The sequence below is a fragment of the Primulina eburnea genome, chromosome 5 (genome assembly GCF_022965805.1).
Source record: "Primulina eburnea isolate SZY01 chromosome 5, ASM2296580v1, whole genome shotgun sequence".
NCBI classification, from domain to species: domain Eukaryota; kingdom Viridiplantae; phylum Streptophyta; class Magnoliopsida; order Lamiales; family Gesneriaceae; genus Primulina; species Primulina eburnea.
This window is the reverse complement of record NC_133105.1, coordinates 7,717,401-7,736,455: the sequence shown is the minus strand read 5'-3', so window position 1 is coordinate 7,736,455 and position 19,055 is coordinate 7,717,401. Positions and strand designations below refer to the sequence as shown.

The 19,055-nt window shown below is 33.7% G+C and overlaps 2 protein-coding genes and 1 long non-coding RNA gene across 4 annotated transcripts; 2 read left to right on the top strand and 1 right to left on the bottom strand.

Annotated features, from left to right (window-relative positions):
- Positions 1-5,863: 5,863 nt before the first annotated feature.
- On the bottom strand, positions 5,864-11,096 carry LOC140832841 (catalase isozyme 3-like). 2 transcript variants are annotated; one of them, XM_073197080.1, is made up of 8 exons: positions 10,931-11,095; positions 10,551-10,647; positions 9,923-10,200; positions 7,506-8,282; positions 7,171-7,260; positions 6,448-6,515; positions 6,268-6,361; positions 5,864-6,130 (listed from the first exon to the last, which is right to left on the bottom strand). In XM_073197080.1, exons 1-8 carry the CDS (start codon positions 10,943-10,945, stop codon positions 6,071-6,073), a joined length of 1,479 nt encoding a protein of 492 aa, XP_073053181.1. In that variant the 5' UTR covers positions 10,946-11,095; the 3' UTR covers positions 5,864-6,070. The 2 variants fall into 2 exon arrangements, with proteins under 2 accessions (XP_073053181.1, XP_073053182.1); XM_073197081.1 differs by lacking the exons at positions 5,864-6,130; positions 6,268-6,361 and having other exon boundaries at positions 6,447-6,588; positions 7,150-7,260; positions 10,931-11,096.
- Positions 8,262-10,017, top strand: LOC140832842 (uncharacterized). The gene is made up of 2 exons (XR_012118168.1): positions 8,262-8,392; positions 8,426-10,017. It is a non-coding gene; the product is annotated as an uncharacterized lncRNA (long non-coding RNA).
- A 620-nt stretch (positions 11,097-11,716) lies between the features above and the next one.
- On the top strand, positions 11,717-12,981 carry LOC140831711 (glutathione S-transferase T2-like). The gene has a single exon (XM_073195459.1). The coding sequence runs from the start codon at positions 11,763-11,765 to the stop codon at positions 12,888-12,890; it is 1,128 nt and encodes a 375-aa protein (XP_073051560.1). The 5' UTR covers positions 11,717-11,762; the 3' UTR covers positions 12,891-12,981.
- The last annotated feature ends 6,074 nt before the right edge of the window (positions 12,982-19,055 follow it).

Sequence of the window (19,055 nt, the reverse complement as noted above, 5' to 3'; positions counted from 1 at the left end):
CCAAGGAAAGAATATTTCTTATAATGCAAGTTGTTAATCAAATTAAAATTAATAATTGTGTCTATTTGGTGGGCTTTGTACTTTAATGACTTTGCTTCTTCCCATTTCATTAAAATATTTTGGATGCTTTTTTTTATACATATGTTAATCATGATGTCATCACATCAACTTGAAGATATAATATTAATATAATGTAAAATAATAATTATAAAAAAAATTAGACAAATAATAACGTATAACTTTCTTGTGCGCATGGTGTTGTCATCCACTGTCCTTTTTTGTGTCGATTGGTAAAGAACCAAGCTAAAGTGAGAAAATCATATATAATGTAGATCCAAATCTTGATAAATATGTCCTAGATTTATCTCGACCAAACTAATATCAAATTTAATATATTCATTCTAATATATAAATCGAGTAAACATTGGCTGACTTCATTCTATCCCGAGGATAGGTCCAACGACTATCATTATCCCATTTTTTTATATAGGAGGGTCGAAGAGGGTCGAAAATCGACTGCGGTTACATAAAATGTGATATCATTAGATGATACCTCCATAAGGATCAGGGTCATCTTTAACCCGGTTAATTAGTTGGAAAGCCCATATCAGAAACAGTTTACCGGGTATTTTCCTCTAGTTCCCGGGCACTTCACTTCTTCCCGGTCAGTCATCATAGCCCGGGCTCTCATACAAGTACCCGGGTAACCTACTACTCAGGCCACCTCGAGAATTGCACCACACTCGAGTATGATTGATACATACCGTCTAATCTGTTAGAACTACTTGGGCTTGGAGTGTCCTAGAACCTATAGTATGGACAACCGACTTGCCATACTTAGTAGTTGGTACTGGAATCGAGATACCTACCCCATTTTTTTTATTATAAATAGCATATATACTTCTCATTTAATGATTGAGAATTATTTGAACTCTAAAACACTTACATATTTTCTCTCAAATATTGTTTGTGTTCATCTGAAAACCTGCTGACTTTAACATCGGAGTGGCCACGCCGGACATCCCTCCGGCGCCCATTCACGAGTTCTTTTCATTGTTTGCAGGTGCTATCACAGCCATTATCTTCGCTTAAAATTCTCAAACACTGTAAATTGTTGATTTGATCTGTTGGAGCTCCCAACTCGGCTCACCCATTTCAGCGAGATCACATTATTAGATATGTAATGGACCAATCTATTCACATTAACAATTCTATGATATCAAATATTGCAAAAAAATTTAGTAAATATAATTGAGAAGGACTCGAGTGGATTACCTAATTAATTATCATTTCCATTATAATGAATATATAGGTGTGTACTTGGGCAACTTTCTTTTTTTTTTTTTTTTTTCAAAAATTTGTGTGAAACAGTCTTATGAGTCGTATTTTGTGAGATAGATCTCTTATTTGAGTTATCCATAAAAAAATATCACTTTTAATGATAAGAGTATTACTTTTTATTGTGAATATCGGTAGAGTTGACACGTCTCATAGATAAAGATTCGTGAGACCGTCTTACAATAGACCTATTTTTTTTGGCAAATTGCTTAATTGTAAAATGTAATGCCATTTTTAGGTCAAAATATTGCCCGAATATAATTTACATTATTATTTTTTATAGAAAAAAATAATCTATTATAAATCAATGATTGTGATTGAATCGCATTGAATATTTAATTTAAAAATGAAATTGAATCTGAAGGATACTCGTATATATAATAATCTTGAGTTGGGAGATAGACTTGCAATTAAGTTTATTAAACTCTGGTTCGATTGATTAGCTCATATACTAATTGTCAAACAATTTTTTTAATGACATTTCTCATTATATTTAATTTGTTTCGTATGTAGAATAATTATGTTCGTAAAATTCAAATGATATTTATTTGTATTTGGTAACACTTGCAGATTTTAATAAAGCAGCAAGTGTTCGAAATACGATAGTATATCGGATTGACTTTTTTTAATATGAAAAATAATATTATAAAACATTTTTTATTTCTAAGCTTAAAATTCAAATGATATTTATTTGTGTTTGATAACACTTGTAGATTTTAATAAAGCTGCAAGTGATTGAACAAGATAGTATATCGGATTGACTTTTTTTAATCTTGTAATTTTTAATCCCATTGAATTCAATTATCTTTAACATTCAAATGTATAAACAAATTTTCAAATCATAACTCTGACCATGTGTGCCTAAAACTCTAATTATTTGCAAGTAAAATCATGTACTTGCTATTATTTTTAGCAAAAACTTATGTGAGACGGTTTTATAGGTCGTATTTTGTGAGACGGATTTTTTATATGGCTCATCCATGAAAAAATATTACTTTTTATACTAAGAGTATTAGTTTTTATTGTGAATATCGGTAGGGTTGACCTGTTTCACAAATAAAGATTCGTGAGACCGTCTCACAAGAGACCTACTCATTATTTTTACTAGTTTTTTGGATTTTGTTATTAATTATAAATTTATTTGGTGTGCGAAATTGCCTTATTTTCGATATGTTAATTTTTTTTGTTGGGCAATTGTGTCTTGAAAATAGGGATGTCAATGAAACCCAGACCCGCAATGGAACCGCGTATATGGGGTGGATTTGGGCATACTAAATGGGTCATGGGGTGGGTATCGGGTCCAATTTTTCAAACTCATCCGGATCTGGGACGGGTCATGGGTCATATAATACCCGTCCATACCCGCCCCATATATATGTTCATATAAATAATCTAGGGTTTTAGTTTTATTAATTTTCATTTTTTTAGTCGCTCACCTCAACTATAACGATCTTAGCTATTCTTTTGTCAACTGTTGCATTTGAATATGATTTTAGCAATAGTGGAAGAATAGTTGGTCCTCATCTTAGTAGACTAAAATATTGTCTACTCACTGATTTTATATTGATCTGTTTAAATAATGTTATGACTTTTTTTTGGGAATGTCAAGATTTTTTTGGAGAGCTAGTAACTCCTTTTTTTATGTAATTATTTATGTCGTGAAAATACTTTGTTTGTTATTATTAAGTGTTGTAGAAGACATGAATTAATTTTTTACAATGCTGTATTTAGAGGCTTGTCTGTTTCATAATTCAGTCATGTGAGAAGAAATATTACCTTTTTATTTTAAAAAAATTCGGGTCTCACGGGCTACCCGGCCCCATTTCGTATTCGAGATTGAGTGGGTCCGAAGAATATTTAACCGGGGTGAGGCAGATAATGGGTCAGAGTTTTTTTTCATGGGGAGGGTCTCGGGTTTATCCGAACCCGCCGTTCGAATGCTGATGCAGTTCGAATCCTGATTGACATCTCTACTTGAAAACAATCAAGAAAAGTGAAATGCAGTTCGAATCCTGATTTCACAAATTTGGCAATTACCGATTTAAGAAGAATTATATTATATATTATATTTATTTTAAATAATTTTTATTTTTATCCTAAAAATTAAAATTATGTGATTTTTTTTTTTTTATTTTATGTTTAATTTAAATAAAATTTGCCGACAAGATAAATTTATTAAGACTACACCCATGAACATAACACAAAATGTTGTAGTCGATAATGTGGTCCTTAGTAATTTATGGGAAAGAATCAACGAAAGATAACTTAAAGTTAATAATGGACTCCGAACCGAATCTCTCCGACTAAACATGCCATAATCATGTAGCTTGTACCTCAATGTTCACATCTACTGCACTTGTACATTATTCTTTATTCTGAAACCTACTCTAAACATTACATGTTCTGTCCATACGTATGTATAATTTCGAGATAAAAGACGTTTTTAGTTAAGATGTTCATTTGAATATCGTTGGAAAATTTAATGTAACACATTTCTCGAATGTGAAGAGACGACTGATGTGACATTTCATATATAAACATGGCACAACAAGAATTTCTTGCCTAAAATCTTTATATATATGTGTGTGTCTAGGAATTGAATGTCGATGATAAATTAATAGTTTGTGTATAAAAGGAAATTAATTTATAGCTTGGAGCCCAAACACGATCTAGACATTGAAAGAGAAATGACATCTCAGGGATAACGAAACATTTTATAGGGGAAATATCTTAAATCAAGATTCTCGTTACATTGATCTGGGTGATTTTTCATTAAAAGGGAGAAAAAAAACTCGGTAATTTAATATTTATTTAGAAAAATATTAGCTATTTTATCTGTAATTTACAAATTTCGTCGAAATTTTTGAAGGAAATTTATAAAATAACGTATTGCATTGCATCGTGTAAAATACAAAAATTTGTGTGAGACGATTTCACGGGTCGAATTTTGTGAGACAGATCTTTTATTTGAGTCATCCATTAAAAAATATTACTTTATACGTTAAAAGTATTACCTTTTATTGTGAATACGGATGATGTTGACTCGTCTCACATGTAAAAATTCATGAGACCATCTTATAAAAGACCTACTCGAGATAAAAGAAAGTTAAATTTTCTTTCTTAAAAAGATTACACAAAAATTGAGAACCATTTCTCCCCGCACCCACTGACCATATTTGTCACGCCCCGGGACGGGGGTTGGTTGACACCGGCGTTGCTCTCAAATTTTACATTCGAAAACAACAAGCCTCAGAAGTACGAAATTCAGAAACCAGTTTTTTATTCATAAATACTGAATATTTCAATGTCTGATACAAACTCGAATAATTAATGTTTTACGGCGGAAATGTAAAACAAACCAGACTTCACAATGTCTTACAGACGCAGCGGAAAACAACATAAATAAAATTGAGAATTAACAATCTTCTTCACCAGCCCCAGAACTGGATTTGCTCCTCTTCTTCTAGCTTTTCTTCATCGTTCTTATTTGAGAAGTTTTGGTGGGTGAGTGATATGGTTGTCACTCAGTAAGCGGGGGCGGGAATAACTCCCAGTTTTCGAAACCATTTTCATACAAAACAGTAATACGAAAATATACAGAACTTCTTGTTTTCATAACAGAAATCATTGTTCAGTGTTCAGAAATCAGTAATCAGTATTCAGTAATCGGAAATCAGAAGTTTATCAAATAAGCACTGAGCACGTTCGTGAATTTCATGGCTAAACTGATATCAGTCCCCTATATGTTCTCTCCTCTAAGGGGTGGGGCCAGTAATCAGTAATCAGTAATGTTCAGAATATATATTCCTACCATTAGTTCACTAAGTTTCAGTGCTTCGAAATCAGATAACATGATTCAAGAATATACTTTGTTTTAAAACAGAAATCATCAAACGGTTTTCAAGATATTTATACATAAGCCCACTTACAGTAACTTGCTTAAAGAATTTCGGTTGAGGTCTGGAAGTCTGCTTGCCTTGCTACTGGATTTGACAGCTTCGAAAATGCACTCTCTTAGCTCTAATTTCAAGTGATAACTCAAGATTTTGGTAAACCAATTCAGCTGTTTGAGGGTGCTATTTATAGGTGAAATTCTGACTGTTGGCCTCCCAATTAAGGCCATAATCTGACATTAACACTCTTTATTTCGTGTTAAATGCTTCAGTTACAAGTTTAAGCTGAATCAGTAACTGTCACGGCTGGATTTTGGTCTGCTGGAAAATGCCATCTTCTGAAATATGAGTTGCTGCTGATATTATGCTATCTGCTGCTACTGGAATTTCAGGTTCTCACAATATTTAAAGTGAGATAGATCAATTTCTAAGGGAAGATTTTGCAGACACAGAATTATCCTATCGATAGATCTATCTCCTACGTGAGGAATAAGAACCATTAGATATGGTGAACCTCAAGAAGATGCATAAACATAACATTTCCCGTGCAAATACAGCACATGGAAGGCAGAACAGGGCAGGGGAGTGAAGCACAATAAATATTTAACAAGACAGAATAAAACTCACACACGTAGAATAGAATCCCAATTTATTGAATCATCAGATATTGTGATGACATATGACACACAGCAGAGAGGTTTGCTTCATTACATACAATATATTACAGAGATCATCACACAACAAAGAGGTTTGCTTCATTACATATAATACATAACAGAGATCATTGACAGACTTCCATCCACTTATTGCATCAAAATCATCCCTTCCATGCCATAACTCTACATCGTTGGCCTCACGTTAAGACGGGAAGCAAGTTTCTGACCGAGGGACTTGTCGGCCTGTGGCAGCATATCAAACCAGGTAAGTGCCCAACAATTCAAGGCAGAGCCGAACCGACTAATGAATAGCAAGATTACTAGACCGAATATCAGCTGTAATCACTAACGTAAACACTAATAATGCACATGAAACATACCTTAGTCCAGTATGAAACCCAAATACTGCGTATCTCATGAGTGAGACGGGGATCAGATAGCGCACTAATCCATCGGCGGATAAATCTTTCTTGCCTGGATAGAAAGACGTGACTACTGATTAACATGTACTAAATTTTCACGTACTCAGACTACACCTTACGCAAAGAGGATATGAGTACCTGTCTGGGTCAAAGGAGCGGTATCTCTCCCCAGGTTGCTTAAAGTCGTTCTCCTTGGGAATGCGAACCTGCATTAATGGGTTAAGAGGACAATGTGAGATGTATTTGGTTACTCATTCTTCACTATAATGATACTGATTCAGTTGATCGTTTAATCGGACATACTCAGACATTCCAATCCACAAAGGCATGTATACCAGGGAATTCATATTACGATCAGGACTGAAAAATATAACCCTTGTGAATGGATGGATACCTTTCAGGAAATTATCTTTTAAATGTTGACCAACCAAACAAATTATGTCTGTCCCTTGTTTAGACACACACACACACACACTTCAGAAAAGTTGATTTCATAACTTTCAATAAAGTGCAGATTTTTTCAGTTATCTAATATTTAGAAATCGAGGACAATAGTGAAGGAGAGCTTGAAGTCTGATCCTTGGCTTGTCGTGATAATTCCCATCATCCAGTGAGCTTCGTCAGAAAGAAGACGAAGACAAACATGAAAATATAATGCACGTACATTTTATTTATATATGATGCTTAAAAATCTAACTCTCCTCTGTGAACCCCAACCTGATTCTAGAATCCAACCAAAAGGCGACTTGTCCCATTTCAGTTAATTTTTTGCAACACCAAACCATGAAGCACTTTTTAAGTCAAAAAAGAAATTAAAGAACAAAATTAAAGGAAAGATTCGAGCAAACTGAGAAGATATACCTTCTCCCGCTTCCCTGACAGCACCGCCGAAGGAATGGGGAACCTTTCAGCATGACGACAAGGATCGTACCTTGATGGGAAATAGTTTACCTGAAACAAGCCACAATATCCGATCATACATCTGAACAAAGTGATTGAGAAACATGTCAAAGGCGCTGTGCCACTTAAATCAAGTTGACCAGAGTTTGGAATGTTAAAAAAGGTAATTTAAACCCCCTGTTCTTCATAGAGGGTATGCGAATAAAGGAGTAGGAATGAGTCTCAAGAAGCCTCATGATAAAAGAGGATTATGATGAAGCAGAAAGTGATACTGACCAAACACTAAACCATCATACCTCCTCATCCCGGTGCATGAAGTTCATGAAACCGTCGTGGTGATTGTTGTGATGGGCACATTTAGGGGCATTAACTGGAAGCTGCATATAGTTTGGCCCAAGACGGTGCCTCTGAGTATCGCCATAAGCAAATGTCCTCAATTGAAGTAGCTTGTCATCAGAATAGTAAATTCCAGGGACAACAAAAGCAGGGTTAAACGCAAGCTGTTCATTCTCTGCAAAGAAATTATCAATGTTCTTGTTCAACACCAGCCGCCCAACAGGCTGCAAGGGTAGGATGTCCTCAGGCCAAGTCTTGGTCATATCGAGTGGATCAAAGTCGAATCTGTCTTCATGATCAGGATCCATGATCTGGATAAAAAATTTCCACTCTGGATAGTTGCCAGCTGCAATTGAATCATAGAGATCCTGGGTGGCGTGGCTGTGGTTAGCTCCTCCAATCTTAATAGCATCTTCCTCCAATAGACACTTCACTCCACAAGTAGGCTTCCAATGAAATTTCACATAATGTACTTTTCCGGCCTTGTTGATCAGAGTATAAGTGTTAACACCAAAACCTTCCATGTGCCTGTAATCTTGTGGAATGCCCACATCATCATAGAAGAAGGAGAACGTACTCAAACTCTCCGGATGGTGGGAGAGGAAGTCCAGGATTCTCCAGTTCTCCTGAATGTGGGACTTTGGATTGGGTTTGAATGCATGAATCACGTCTGGGAATTTCATTCCTTCACGAATAAAAAAGACAGGGAAATTGTTTCCCACCAAATCAAAGTTCCCCTGCACCAATGAAAAAAAAATGACAAAAATCAATTACCCATGACTTCTAGTCATAAGTTCTTGGACTTATGAAGCCAATTCAAAATCATAAGTTCATATATGGGGGGGAAGTAAAAAGCAAACGAAAAAAATAAGGGTTCAAGTATGGGAGATATGCATTTAAATTGATGGTTAAAACCCATCACATTAAAATATATAAAAAAAATTATATGATAGCTTCTGATGCCTCTCCAACTCTTAATTCTAATTATGATAAAAACTTGTATGAGACGGTCTCACGGGTCGTATTTGTGACACAGATCTCTTATTTGGGTAATCAATAAAAAATATTACTTTTTATGCTAAGAGTATTACTTTTTATTTTGAACACCGATAGGGTTGACCCGTCTCACCGATTAGGATCCGTGAGACGGTCTCACATTAGACCCACTCTTATGTTATAGTGCAAGTTTTGCACTAAAATAGTTGATCTTCTGTATCAAATTTAACATCCGACCCATTTACTTCAATTCTTACACCAAAAAAATATTTTGAAAATATACTTTTATTTTATATATATTATTTGTTATATTTTATATTTATATTTGTGTTAAAATTAACATTTTCAGTTGTTATATTGAATTTTTACAAATCGTATTATTGCAATAGAATTTTCATTTGTATTTTACTACTATATTATTTATAAATAATTAAATCAAACCAATAATTAAATGTTTTTAATTAATATAAATAAAATTATTTAAAAATCTATTTATAAATTTATTTGATTAAAAAATTTAATTTTTATAATTAAATATCTATTTAATTTAATAAAATTAATATTATACTATTATTTAAATAATATTTATAATCTTTAACATAAATATTTATAATAAAAAATTTTAAAAAATAAAAGGAACTGTGCGCCAAATTTGGCATAGTGGTTGGAGAATCTCCCTGCACCAAAATGGTGTTGGCATGGTTGGTGATGCTCAAAAGGCATCTCGCCATTTTGGTCTCTTTTCTGCACCAAATTTGACGCAGAGCTCCTCTTTATTTTTTTAAATTTTTTTATTTATTATAAATATTTATGTTAAAGATTATAAATATTACAATTTTATTTTAATAATTAGTATATTTAAATAATAGTATAATATTTATTATATTATTTTAATAATTAGATATTTAATCATAAAAAATAAAATATTTAATTAAATTAAATTAATTAATAAATATATTTTTAAATAATTTTATAATTAAAAATCAGAGAATATTAAATAATTGATTTTTAAATAATTAAACATAAGAGATTTTTAAAATTTTTATTTTTAAATAATTTCATAATTTATAAATAGATTTTTAAATAGTTTTGTAATTTAAATAAATCAAATAAAAAAAATTCGAAAATATTTTTTTAAAAATAAGATTTGAATTAAATGAGTTGGAGATGAATATCGTATTTGGTACAAAAGTTTCACTAATTTAAAATAAAATTTTGAGTTTATTCCGATAATATTCTTTTTCCGAACAAAATTTGAATTAAATGAGTTGGAAATCATTATTGTATTTGGTGCAAAAATTGTACTACTTTAAAATAGTTGCTTTAAAATAGAGTTTGATGACCAGATTTCCTCTGAGAAAATGAAAAATCCTGATTTTACCTCTCTGGTGTAAAATTTCGTCGCAAAGCCTCTGGGATCCCTGATGGTTTCAGGGCTTCCTCGTTCATGGATGACAGTGGAGAATCGAACAATAACAGGTGTCTGAACTCCTGGAGCCCGGAGGAAATCAGCACAAGTAAGGTGAGTAATATCATGAGTGACCTCAAAAAAGCCCTTGGCACTGGCACCTCTAGCATGGACAACACGTTCTGGGATCCTCTCACGATCAAAATTAGCCAATTTCTCCACCACATGGTAATCTTCCAGGAGGATCGGGCCTGACAAGTTGGGTTCGCATTAAGACAGCAAAAATCTCAGGTTTCACCTCTGCTATGTACACGGGTACTTCATTATGATCTCTACGTATATAAAAATTGCACCATGCAACCAAGCTCGACAATTCAAACTATACAATCAGATAGCTCCATAATTCCAAGCAAAACAAACAGACAGCAGAGCTTGCGAATTATAACAGAAAAAATCATTCACTTCTGGAAAAACTTGTCTCAGAATTAAGTGAAAAGAACAAGGCCCCTTTCAAAACTAAGATTTAGTATCGAAACAAAAACAAAACTAACACAAACAAGGACGAACCCAAAAGGCTACTTGAGCGAAAACAAAGAAATACCTCGAGGTCCGACAGTCAAGGAGTTGTCATTATCCCACACCGGGAGTCCAGAGTTCGTGGTCATGAAAGGTGTATTGAAAGTACTGGACGGACGGAACTGGACAATCAACACATCGACGATTAAAAATCAACCAAAACAAAAACAAAAAAACTCACTAACAAACCCACCACATCTAGTGCAGTAAACAAAAGATCGTCTCAACCCAACTCCACCCATAATCCATTCCAAACAAAGGTTTGCATTACAATCACATCATGAGTAAAAAATCATTAGCGGAAAACACATCAATCCAACAATCTCCATAAATGTCGAAGATCAAAACTCAACATTAGGAAAATCGAAACGAAATCAAACTATGAATACTCTCGAAAAGCAGTACCTTGTACGGATCCATGGTAACGGATAGAGATCAGGGACAGAGATGAGGCGTGTGTCACTGTGTTTCAGGGGGGGACGTGGTCTGAAGAGACGAGAGGGAGAGTGTGTATGGAACGGGCAATCATGGGATTACATATTTATAGTAATAAATAAATAATATTATCCACCATTATTACTCATTTTTTGAATTTTATATATAAATATATATATATTTATTTATTATAATAGTAATTAATATCTTGAGTAAATTTGTTACGTTCCAAATGGATGGTCACAATTAGGGCACCCACAATGGGGTGTTAAATGTGTGTTACTCTCCAATGTGAGTGGAGAGAGGGCATGGGGCGTTCAAAGAATTGAACGCCCCCATGCCAGTTTATTTTTTAAAAAAAATTGGCCAATTAGCGACGGTTTTATAAAAAACCGTCGTTATTAGCGACAGCTTTTTAATAGCCGTCGCTGATTTGTTTACATGCGGGCCCCACGTGTTTTGAATTGAACATTTAGCGACGAATTACGTAAACCCGTCGCTGTTGGCGAAAAAAACCGTCGCTGATTGGCGACGGATATTTTAAACCGTCGCTAAATGCAAAGTTCCGTTACACATTCAACGGCTAGTAAACGGCTACTTTATATTAAATTCATCTATAAATACTCATCACTTTATACAACTTATTTCAATTATTCACACAACCAAATCACTCTAAAAAATTCTCTCTACTATTTTTATCATCTCAATTTTATTTTGAAAATTTATTTCTATGATCCTATTTTCCTCGAAAATGGATGAAAGTAACCGAGGATTTTTTAGGAATTTTGTGAATTCTCAAAAAATGCCGGAGGAAAATACTTCTTCCCAAAATTCACAAATTCCCCCAAATTATCCATATTTTCCTTATCCACCAAATTATCCACATAATCCATACCCACCAAATTATCCATATGGTCAATATCCACCAAATTATCCATATAATCCATATCCACCAAATTATTCATCTAATCCATGTGCAACCGGTATGCCTTTTACATCTCCGACAGAAAATGAACCGTTTACTCCAACTTTTGTTCCGGAGACTCAACTTTCTGACCGTGAATCCCCAATCGAACTTCCGAATTTGGATAAGGCGGATTCTGGCATTGCTGGTAGGAGAAAGCGGTCAACATGGAGTAAAGTTGAAGACGAGGTTTTAGCGAGATCATTTGTCACTATCAGCGATGATCCAATTGTCGGCAACGATCAGAAGGCGGATGCTTTTTGGGGACGTGTTGCAAGCTACTACAATGAAAATCGTACTCCAGGTACACCCAGCAGAATTGCAAGTGTCATACGATCGCACTGGCACAATACCATACAAAAAAAGGTATATCGCTTCAATGCAAATTACAATAGTGTATATAGTGCGTATCGTAGCGGCCACAGTGATGAGGATATATTGCGGCTTGCGTATGAAAAATATCGTGAGGAAAATAACGGCGTTGCATTTAATCTCGAGCATGTGTGGAGAATCGTAAAAGACCGGCCAATGTTTACTCCACAGTCCGTCGATCATCATGTTAGCACAAAGAAGGCGAGGACCTCAGAGTCAGGGGCAAGCAACACGTCATCTAACCAAGATGCAAGTCTACATGTAGACTTAAATGAAGAAGAAACTCGTCCAATGGGTCATAAGGCAGCAAAGAGAAAGGGAAAAGGGAAAATGAAATCTGACATTGAAGGTATGACGATTAATTTGGACAAAATGTTTGCAAAATTTACTGAGTATACAAGCGTAAAAAAGGTTGAAGTTGAAATGAAACAAAAACAACTCGAAGTTGATGAGATGAAAGCAAAAGCTGCCTTAGCCAAAGTTGAACTAAAAGAATACGCAATCCTTTCGAAAGACACTTCACAAATGACAGAAGCGCAACTTAGCCTCCACGAACATCTATGTGAAAAGATTAGGGCGAGATGGAATTTGTAATTTTAATTTATTGTAATTTTCGATTATTGTACTTTTCAATTATTGTAATTTTGGAGTATTGTACTTTTCAATTATTGTAATATTCGATTATTGTACTTTTCGATTATTTGATTAATTTTAAATAAATGTCGTTCGTAATATAAGATAAAATTATTTTACGCAATAAATACATTTAAAATAAATAATATTATTTATTTTAAATAATAATAATATTATTTATTTTAAGTAATAATCATTTAAAATGTGTAAAAAAATTGAAATTATATTTATTTAATGTAAAATAATAGTAAGATGAATGAGTGGACAGCGGGACCCACAAATAATGAGTGTGAATGTTAAAATAAATGTGAGAGAATAGATGTGTTAATGTAATGTGTATGTGGCATGTGGACCCCACGATTTTTGATGAGGTGGTGGGTGTTATAACACCCACCAATGCGGGTGCCCTTATTATTATTATTATTATATTTTCCATAAATATGTTAATATAATTTTGTGATGGTCTTATTTACGTTTGAATTAATGAATTTGATTTCATGATTGTTTGGTATACTCGATGAATTTCAGATTTTCCCGAAATTTTTCTTCGTCTCATCTTTGTCGTATTTTTTGGACATTATAATTTCATCCATTATTACGTGATGACAATATATGTGAGTTGTAAAAATATATTTTTTTTCCACCTCCGTGAGGAGCATATGATAGCTATGATATGCAACGTCCAAAAATCCCGGTACGTAAACTGAATGGATGAAAATTATTAAATGACTACATTAATTTAATGATTTTGGAGACATTAATGATATATTTTGATTGACTAAATGAGTAATTTTGTAATTTTGCTTGATTTCATAATTTCAAGATTTTCAGACAAATATAAGTGGTTGACCGGAGATTGAGGACCGGAGACGAATGAGGTGTTATTGAAAATGTAAATTTTTATTTTTAGTTAAGAAATATTTATTTTAATAATTTAAGACTTTTTTGCATTTTTTAATGTCAAATTTAAATGACTTAGTTGGAAATTTTATGTAATTTATAAGAGATTTTTAAAAATAGGTATTTTCAAATCTTTTAATTGAGCCTTCTTAATGAGCCTAATTTATTAATTACAACTAGGTTTGATTGAGCACATCAATTAAGTGATTAAAAAACCTTTTATTATTTATTTAAAAAATAAATAAAAGAGTCCTAGCCCTTAAAACACACACAAATTCATGCACAAGGTGTACAGCGGCCGAACAAAGGACTTGCAAGGGGAATTTTCGAAAAAAGATTTTTTTTTCATTCTTCGATTTTCTTCCTCGTTCTTCCTTCCAACAACGATAACCCGGTTTTCTTGCATTCCAAGGTGGGTTTTCAGTGGATTTTTGTCGATGAAAAGAATCGTATTTCGTTCGTCATCGATGTTTCACCGCTTCGATTTTCGTATTTCGAGTGTTTTAAATGCAAAGGTATTCTAAGCTTTCTTTTTGCGTCATTCAAACAGCATTATGCATGTTTATGATCTCTTCAAAAAATAAACATGATGATCAAGTTTTATTAATGTTTTGAATAATTTATTTTAAATTTGTGAAGTTTTTAATGCACGTTTGAGGCGCATTATGATTCCTAGGGACTCACTGCTATTAAAGAAAAGGAAGATGATGTTTATAAGTCCTAAAGAGAGTCTCATGTAGGTTAGAAAAGGGCTGGAACGAGAGAGAAAAACGCTGAACCTTGGTTAGGCTGTATTGCATGTGTTGTCCGTTTTGGCACTCGCAAGGGGTGGCCGTGTACGGGCTGTCCAGCTGTGATCAAGGCCTTGTGTTGGGTCATGGTCCCAAAGAGCCCTAGCATGGTTGGAGACAAGGGTAAAATGATAGTCGTGGCTCGGTGGTGGGTGGGAAGGCAGATTGTCGTGGACGAGGCCGAGAGTTCAGAGGGTCAAGGCTGATCTTGTGTGGGTTGGACTATGGCTCACGAGGGTGGACTAGGGTCTAGTAAGTCGGGGTTTGAGTTTGGAAGAGTTAAACTGGATCACAAAATAGAAATACGACTTAACAATTAAGTTGAAAAAATTGATTGGCGAAGGTTTACGTCCAGTGGCGGAGCCAGGAATTCGATTATACCCGGGCTAGAATTTTAAACTCTAAAATCCTTTAATATTTTAAATTGATCTACCCGGGCTAATATCAAATTTATCCAAAATTATAAAAAAAAATTACATATAAATTTTTTAAAATTTTTTTGGAACACCCGGGCTGAAGCCCGGGTGAAAATGTGTGTGGCTCCGCCCTTGTTTACGTCTAAGAAAAATTATTTGAAGTAAAACATAAGGTTTTATGATGGTTCGTGATAGGCTCGAGTCAAGAAACGTAGGAAAAAGTCAAAAACGGGAAGTTCCGAATCCAAGGGTAAAATGTTAATTTTACGTCCCAGGTAGTTCGAATGTCCAGGCAGTGTCCCAAGAGATCATAATACATGTTAAATGATTATAGTGAATTTATGATATTTTTACGATAAATGCTACAATTGAGCAGTTTTCTCAAAAATGCTTATTTTACGTGTTTGAACATTTAGTGTTCGCAATCTTGATTTTGATAATAACAAAATTTGTTATTTTGTTTCTAATGATTTACCTAAGTGCACAGGAAGCTGGAATTGATCAGGCTTCGAACTGGTTAGTTAAACGAGCCCAAACTAAAGCTAACAGATGTGAACTGAAAATGCCAGCTGATTGCCAGCTTATTTTATTAAAAGTATTCTTTTTAGGATGCAGGTAAGGATGCATGTGGGGACCCGGACGCTAATCAAGTTCTTAATCATCATTGAGACTAATTAGTCAATTAAAAACAGGGTCTAAAATTTTTCTTTAAAATGCGGAACGTAGTGAAATCAAGCTAATATACATATCAGTATAAAATAAAGTACAAGTCTTGTACCGTCTACAAATCAGTACAAACTAGGGTTCAACAACTACTATCAAGTGTTTAACCCCTATATATAATCCAAGTCTGGAGCCTCCACTCTAATCACGATCTCTCCTCATCTCCTGGACCCTGATCCTGTCCCACCTGTTGTCATGTACACATACAGACAAGACAACAGCCGGATACTTCCGGTGAGAATAAATCCCAGTATAAATCAATGAAACATGCAATCATATAAACAAATATAAAGCATGTAATCAGGTAACAGTAATCTGTATCACGATCTGAAACATACTTACAATTCTACAATTCAGACTTGACTCAATCCTAGTCTAGGGATCCCGGTTTCCAAATGTGGTATTCCTATATCGAATTCCGTAATAGAAGAATTCCAATTCCTATTACTCGATATAACCAAACATCTGATGTCCTGACCTATCCGTCATGGACTGTAGCTCTATCGCTAATATCATTATCTTGAGACATCGTGCAATGTTCCCGTGGCGATTCCACCACTATCAGGAACTTCTGTCACAAGATAACTAATCTGATACCTGCTATCTCTAATTCCAGAGAATAAGTACACCAGTCAAATCAATGCAAATATCAATGCAATAAAGTAAAGTATGTGATTTAGGGAAACTCAAGTCTAATCCGACTCAAGTCGATCTCCCAATACCACATTGACTTATACCTTTCTTTCGCCGGTTTCTGGCTCAGTCGAAGTCCTGAACTCACAATCTGTATGGCAATGACAATACCAATAATCTCATATCAGTATACCTTTCAATTCAATAACAATCTGATCAATCTTGATTTAATTCAAAATCAACGGCATAACGGTACAAACTCAGTATCCCCGTCAATACCATATCACCAGATAACAGTTACAATCCATAACCCATATCCAATACAATCCGTAATCCAATCACAATTCAAATATGTCTGGTATAAATCAATATACCCTAAAAATTCATAACAATTCCATAATCAGTCTGTTTCTTAGTCTGACTTCGATTCTACGATGTCTAACATGTCAAGAACAACATATATGAGTTCCATTCAATTCTGACAATATCATAATTCTAAAACATGTCAAAACGTAGTAAAACTTACGTCCAGTTGTAGACTACGTTGCCAGGAACTCAATACCGAAGTCGGATTCAAAATCAGACGGACGGATTTCTCGCAAAAGGCGTAAGGATTTTCATTGCATCAGACCTTTTCTCGATTTCTGCTGAATTTTCGAAGGCATCCTACCCTATATATATCATTGCATGCATGTCATGAGGTGTCACAATTTTCGCAAAACACGTCGCACCGCGGGTGCGGTATTGTTCTCACCGCGGGTGCGGTCTCAGTTTTTCCAAAAATTGCTACCCTACTGGAATTGCACCGCGGGTGCGGTGTATTCCTGAGCGCGGGTGCGGTGTTGCTTCGGCAACACATGCTGAAATTCAAAATAAATAGCCGCACATTCTCTTAAATCGTGTCTCAGTTGGCCCTTTCGTAATCACGTTAAATTATAAGTCAATAATCCTTGATTAACAGTGATTAATTCTCGGGCATTACAATGCATGTGCATGTATATATATTACTCGTTACGTAGGGTTTAGACTTGCTGATTCGTTAGACTTACCAAGTTTGAATGGTCCAGATGAGGATGATGTTTAGGAGGCTCGGACGCCTGAGTGGATTGGGCATGGCAGTACACTCCCGAAGACCTTACATTTTCCGCAATATTATGATAATCAAAGTTTTGATTAAGATTTTGAGGATTATTTTGAAGTCAGATTTATGTTCGACAAAAACTTATGTGAGACGGTCTCACTGGTATTATTTGTGAGACGGGTCTCTTATTTGGGTTATCAATGAAAAAGTATTACTTTTTAAGCTAAGTGTATTACTTTTTATTGTGAATATCGGTAGGGTTTATCCGTCTCACAGATTAAGATCTGTATCACATGAGACCCACTCTTATGTTTCTGGATTTCGTATGATTGACGATTTATGAATTTTTTATCGTAAATTTCGTTTTTTTAAAAAATTGGATTCATGTTTTGGTATTGTTCGATCTTTAAAAAATTTCTAATATTATTTATTTAAAGTAAGAATGTGGTGAGACGTTTCATGATATGAATGAAATTTTATTATTAAACTCTTTAACAACAATAGTTGATATATTTTGTAAAGACATTGTGACATTATAAAATAGTAAACAAAATAATAATGCAAATTAAAAAAACATATAAAATTATTACTAATATTTATACATTATTTTCTCACACTTAGTATTTGTCTCATTCAGAATATCAAACAATATCATAAATCCAGAGCTTTAATAATTGAATAGGGCTCTTGTAAGACAATTTCACGAATTTTTATCTGTGAGATGATTCAACTATACCGATATTCACAATAAAAAAGTAATATTTTTTCATGGATGACACAAATAAGATACTCGTCTCACAAAATACGACCCGTAAGACCGTCTCACACAAATTTTTGTCTACTATATAATAATCTAACTTATTTTAAATGATACTTAACGTTTGTGAAAAATAACGAGTATGTTGTAGACGGTGAGATTTTGAAATATAAATACAAGTTATGCAGTGAATTTTTATATTTTAGTTTTGTTGAAATAATATATTTTAATATGGAAAAAGTAATAGTTGAATATTTGAATGTTGAAAATAAGAGTTGTAAAGTTAGAAATTTGTGTGTGATGATGTAGGTAATGATGTATTTTATTTTTGGATTATGTGTAATGAAACTCTATAAATAGATCTCTCATTTGTGAAGAAAATCACAATTGAGTAGAGAGAAAAATATTAAAAAGTGTGTAGTTTGGTAAATTTTGAGAGTTTGAGATTTTTACTTTTTACCATAAATTTTTACTTTTTCACAACACGTTATCAGCACGAAGCTCTAAAAGTCCTACATACTTTTCCAAGCTCCAAACAGAAGAAAAAGGTAACAAAAGTAATTATATTTATTTTACTGTTATTTATTTATTGTGTAGTTATTTAATATACAATATAATGTTATTATTAGAAATAATAAAAATAAATTTTTCATAAACTTGTTATAAATCCTGGGAGGATGTTAAGACGACATCCCACACTCTCGGTAAGGGATACGACAAGTATAAAAGCCTATAAGGTTTTTAAACAAAATAAATTATGACACTCATTATAATATTATGATATGATATACATAATTATTTAAACATGTCTAATATTATATACAT